Source organism: Calidris pugnax, unplaced genomic scaffold (genome assembly GCF_001431845.1).
Source record: "Calidris pugnax isolate Ruff unplaced genomic scaffold, ASM143184v1 scaffold171, whole genome shotgun sequence".
Lineage (NCBI taxonomy): Eukaryota > Metazoa > Chordata > Aves > Charadriiformes > Scolopacidae > Calidris > Calidris pugnax.
The window spans coordinates 4,936,762-4,941,902 of record NW_015091064.1 but is presented as its reverse complement, the minus strand read 5'-3'; the positions used below and the strand labels follow the sequence as shown (position 1 = coordinate 4,941,902).

Here is a 5,141-nt window from a genome sequence, read left to right as displayed (position 1 = left end):
GTGGGTTTTGTTTTTTTTTTTTTTTTTTTTTTAGAAGTTTTGATTTTAGAAACAAATCCCCCTTAGTGTTTAAATGATCTGCCTGTGGTCTTCTCATCGTTTGTCTGAATAAAGGGTTTTGATAGTCATAAAGGGAATCGCTTAGTTATTGATCTGCGCAGTAGTGGCTAATTTGCTATACAACCATAAGTTTTGAATGTTAATAGGGCTTTTTGAAGTAGAATTTCTGAGTCATATCTGTAAATTAATTTACATTAATTATCTTACCTATTTTTAATATTGAAAAAAATATTTGCAGCCTTTATTGAAAAAGTATCTAATTATAAGCATTGTGCTTTGCAGGATAGAGGGTTTACCAGCCGTTTCAGCACTGAAATTTGATGGAGCTTTGAATATGGCTGTTGGAACATCTACTGGGCAGGTAGACTTAATTGCATCTACAACAGTTCTTAGGAGGTCCTGTTCTTGCAGTTGCCAGTCTAGGTCTGTCATACATTGACTGCACTTATTGTAATATAAATATATATTAATAAAACTATTTATAAGAGCATAAATTACATGTATAGATTTAAACGACAAATTAATTTTGTCAAATAGTCTTGGTCTTCAGAATATTGTAGGGACCACTTAAAATCATCACAACCAACATGCTGTATAACTTCTCATTCTGTATTTATCTTATGACTCGAGTATGTGGAAAGGTTGTTGCTTTTTGAGTCTGTCAGTACTATCTCAGTGCAACCTTTATGCTGTCCCTTGTCTTGATGGTGGCTAACAAAGCAGAAGTGATTGTCTCTCAACTATTGTTTTTACTGCGTTATCTTTCTATAAGGAATGATTTAGATTCATTTATTCATTGTTACCATCATATTTGTAAGTTGGAGTATGGGGATTATTTTTCTGCCTTCATCAGTCTTTTGTTGGCTTTAGAAAACTGTAGCTTGTTCCAGAGCAGATAGCAAGTTTTATTAGAGATTATATTTTTTATTAAACAAACTGATATTTTTCCCCCAAAATTATTAGTATTCACACTTTGCCTGTGAAAGATTTGAGGTCCTTTTCAAGTTTCATAGGAGACTTTAGAGACAAAAATGCAGGTTTCTGGAAGACAGGGCCTGTACTTACTACTTTCCTTAAAATAAAAAATTACATTCTGTGGTGTTTCACTGAGTGAAAGTAATACTCATTGAATGTGGAAGGGAGTCTGAAAACTTAAGTCTTGTAAAAACAGCACAAGAATCTGGAAGTAAAATATTAGTAATTAAATAATACTAAAGGCCTTGAAAACTTTTTTTTTCAATAGAAATTAAAAAGACTTTAGAAGGATGATGAGCTCTTAAATTTGCTCTTCATTTTTCTACACTGAAGCATTCTGAGGTTAAAATATATTGTCAGAATAAACTGGGCTCACTTAATAAGCTGTCTTCAGAATTTAAAGTTATTTCTTTTACGTAAATCCTGTCTGTATATTTAGGTAAAAAAATCTGAAGTTTAGTTTAACCTGTAGTGAAGATCTAGTGTGCATGACTTCCTTGTGATCTTACAGTATTGTAAGTTTAATCTGTCTCTTATTCTTCAAGGTTTTATTATATGATCTCCGGTCTAGTAATCCATTAATAGTCAAAGATCACCACTATGGCTTGCCTATTAAGTCAATTCAGTTTCAGCATCAGTTGGATTTAATTATCTCTGCAGATTCTCGAATCATAAAAATGTGGAACAAAGATACGGTGAGTGTTTTTATGATGCTGCCTTCAAAATTTATTTATTTTTTCATGCAGCTTGAATAATAAAGCTGAAATTGAATGTAGGAAGTTGGGGTTTTAATGTATCCTAATTTACACAGCATTTTGTCCTGTCTGACTAAATAAACCAACGTCTGGGAAGGTATTCAACAACCTGTCAGGTATAAAAATACAGTTTCAGGTATTTTTTAGCTGTTTGTACTTGTCTACCTAAGATGCTTCTTTCAGAAGAAAGATTTAAACTAAAAAATAGTACCTTAGCCATTGCCCTGCTTTGTGTATTTCTCACAGTGTGCTTGAACACATCCAGTTATGATTTTTCATGAGAGAAAACATGGTCATTCCATTTCCTTGCCCAAAGAAGGGCTAACTTCAAAGGTAGAACAGTTAGTTTATGATGCACTAAAATTAGGTACTGCTTATTTTCACAGAAACCTATTTGGATACTGAAGCAGGTACTATGCCCAGATCCAAATAACAATGTGTATGATGCTGTATTAATTATGTTGCACTAGGCAGCATCTTTATTCCTGCTTTTGCATTTGAAGTTGAAATCTCTAATTTTCATAAGACTTTCTTTCATTATATTCTGCTGTTCTTTTTCTTATCTTTCCCTTAATGCAGTTTGCACAAAATTATGTTACCCCCTATTTAAAGTAATACTGCTGTAACTTGGTTCGGTTGGAGGGACTAATGTTTAGTCATTGTATACTTTCTAAAAAACATGCTCCATCTATGTTTTTCTAGCTAGAATAAAGCATTGCTAGCTTTAGATATCAAGAGCCGTTAGAGTAGTTTAGGGGCACTTTTTTTCTGACTATTTCGGGCAGTCATTTCTCTATTGTTGTGCTTCTTCATGAACTTTCAACAGCCTCTTTTATTTTTTTCTGTGATCGCAAGCAGTTTTGGGGAAGCTTCTCTGCAGTTACTTTTTATTGTTTAAAAGAGCAAATAAATTATTGGTTATTATTTAAAACATCTGCAGTGGCCTCTCTCCATTTTTCCTAGGTATGTCTATTTCCCTCCTTGAGAATGAAACTCTGTAAGGTTTGTCAGGTGGCCTCCGCAGTGGGAAAAGGGAGGGTTTCTCACTGCTGGAAGGCAAAGATAGCTTTGGACTCTTTCCTAGAGTATGTTCCAGCTGGCTCCACCTCTCCCAGATGTTGGTTCCTGACTATCTCTGGCTGGGAACCAACTGCAGAGGCAGACTGTGGGGTGGAGAGCATATGGCTTTGATACCAGAGTAGCCCCATGCTGAGACGTGCCTTGGGGTGGGGAGCATGAGGCTTTTGTCTGCTAAGACCGGGGTGGGGGAGGACTCCCATTAATCATCGGGGAGAGACCAGAGGTGGGTGGGGTAACAGCATGTAACTGGGAGGGAAAGGAAGGGCCCAGAAAGGTAGGTGGGATTGCTGCAGGGAAAGAAAAAAGAGGAATAGGATCAAAATTTGCTCTGTTCCTGTCCCTCATTTAGAACCGAGTAGGCATGTACTCTCATGCTTCGGATTCTGTGGCCCAGTTCTTAGAGACTCTTCCTTTACTGGCTGTCTTGTGTGTTGGCTTATAAGAGCACCTGTATTTTGTCTGGGTTTTTTAGACTCTGTTCCAATTCTTGTTTTTTTTGGAGAATGTTGTTTCCTGCTTTTACCTTTTTCTTAAATAACCTTTATAACTTCAAATCTGATCTAAGCTAGATACCACTGGATGCTTTTACTACTTATGTTCTGTATTTAGACCTCTTTTTGTTACAGAGTTTATAAATTACAAATAAAGTGCTGAGCTATATTTCATTTTATGTAGACATGAGCAGGGTGGAGGGACCAAGCTCTGCAATCGAATTCCTCTCCCAAGTCCATAATTTCAGCGAATGATACTTATTTTAATAAAATTATTTAAAACGACCCCATTCAGGCTTGAACAACAGGAGGGTTATGTTGGTAATGTGCCAGGAATTTATGCACCTCACCCCCCACCTTTTGCATAAAACAAAATAAAGCAGGTCGGACACACTTATTTTCAATACAGAAGTGGGGGCTAGAAATTGAAGTGCCGCTGTACGTTGCTGTGTCTTCCATAACCAGTAGCCTACACTTCCTTGTAAGGGATCGGATCAGAGAATAAATACAATACTGAGTTCCTTGTGTTATGTTCAGATACTTCAATAACATTTTGTTGTTCTGCCAAATCTGTTCCATCTTTATTCTGTCATGTTTCTTAGCTTCTATAATGGCTATTCTTAATGTTTAGATTTCCTAAATTTAATTATATTGTTTGGAGATCTTTATAATATATTTTCTTCTACAATTTCAGGGGAAGATATTTACTTCAATGGAGCCGGAATATAGTATCAATGATGTCTGCCTGTATCCAAATTCAGGTACGTTAGATACATTAATGTCTTTTTAAGTTCAAAAGGGAATGCTTGTGTTAACCCAAGCTGTGGGATTTTTCTCTGTTTGGGTTATACGAATTAGGTCCACTTTCTTCCTTATGACAGAATTAGGCAAAATGGTCAGTTGTCAGATAGTGTCATTGTTTTCTCTGCATCTGTATTAAATCGGAGCCTCTTTGCAGTTAGGAGCTGTTGTGCTGTCTATTGAGTGATTGACCTCTTTTGCCCTTTAAATAGCTGAAGTGTTTCATTTCATAAGAATAAGAATTTTGGCCTTTTGTCTCGATGAAGTCCCAGATAAGTTAGAGTTTGCTTTCTAGAACTAGGAAAAATCTCTTTACAGCAACTTTACAAACACACAAAAGTGTTTACAACTACTTGATCTTTCATCTTTTTAGGTACCTCGCTAATTATGCCCTCCCCAAGAATGATTAATTTGGTTTTAAGTGTAGATTCTTAAGTGTGTAGATTTCCATGCTTTTTGTGACAGCTTTCAGAATTGCTGTGTTTCATAACATTATGTTTAGACGTCAAAACTAAGGTTCATTTTTAACCAAAGTTTCCAGATCCTACCTTGTGAGTAAAAATATTTTACAAAATGCTGAACGTATGTGCACGTGTGCTTTGGTTGTACCTCAGATTGTAACTGGCCTTAATTTTCCTTGCTTGATAGGAGTTGCTTAGTTCTTAGTTACTATGTGACACCTACCAGTTTAGAAAGCAGTATTGGAAAAGATGAAATAAAAATTAGGGCCATGAGGATGGAAGAGGACAAAATTCTTGATCCAGAGAATGCCTGTGTTACAAACTGGGCTATTACCTTAATTTTAGAGAGGTAGCAGCAAAGACAGAGTGACTTGGACTTTGATTCATACTGGCAGCTCAAATTCAAGATTGTAGATAAGCGAGTTTGAGATTTCTAACGAGTTAAAACTTATCTTGTCTTTTCTGCCAACTTCAGTTAAGAATGTGTCTTCATTTTTTTTTTTTTTTTTTTTTGTTAC

General features: G+C 35.8%; 1 protein-coding gene across 2 annotated transcripts in view; it reads left to right on the top strand.

Moving 5' to 3' along the window:
• Positions 1 to 5,141, top strand: part of NOL10 (nucleolar protein 10) — a 57,603-nt gene that overhangs the window by 14,030 nt on the left and 38,432 nt on the right. For both annotated transcript variants that reach the window (XM_014956904.1, XM_014956903.1), the window contains exons 10-12: positions 343 to 421; positions 1,581 to 1,730; positions 4,056 to 4,122. In XM_014956904.1, the coding sequence (XP_014812390.1) occupies positions 343 to 421; positions 1,581 to 1,730; positions 4,056 to 4,122 (296 nt within the window). The remainder of the gene's footprint in view (positions 1 to 342; positions 422 to 1,580; positions 1,731 to 4,055; positions 4,123 to 5,141) is intronic.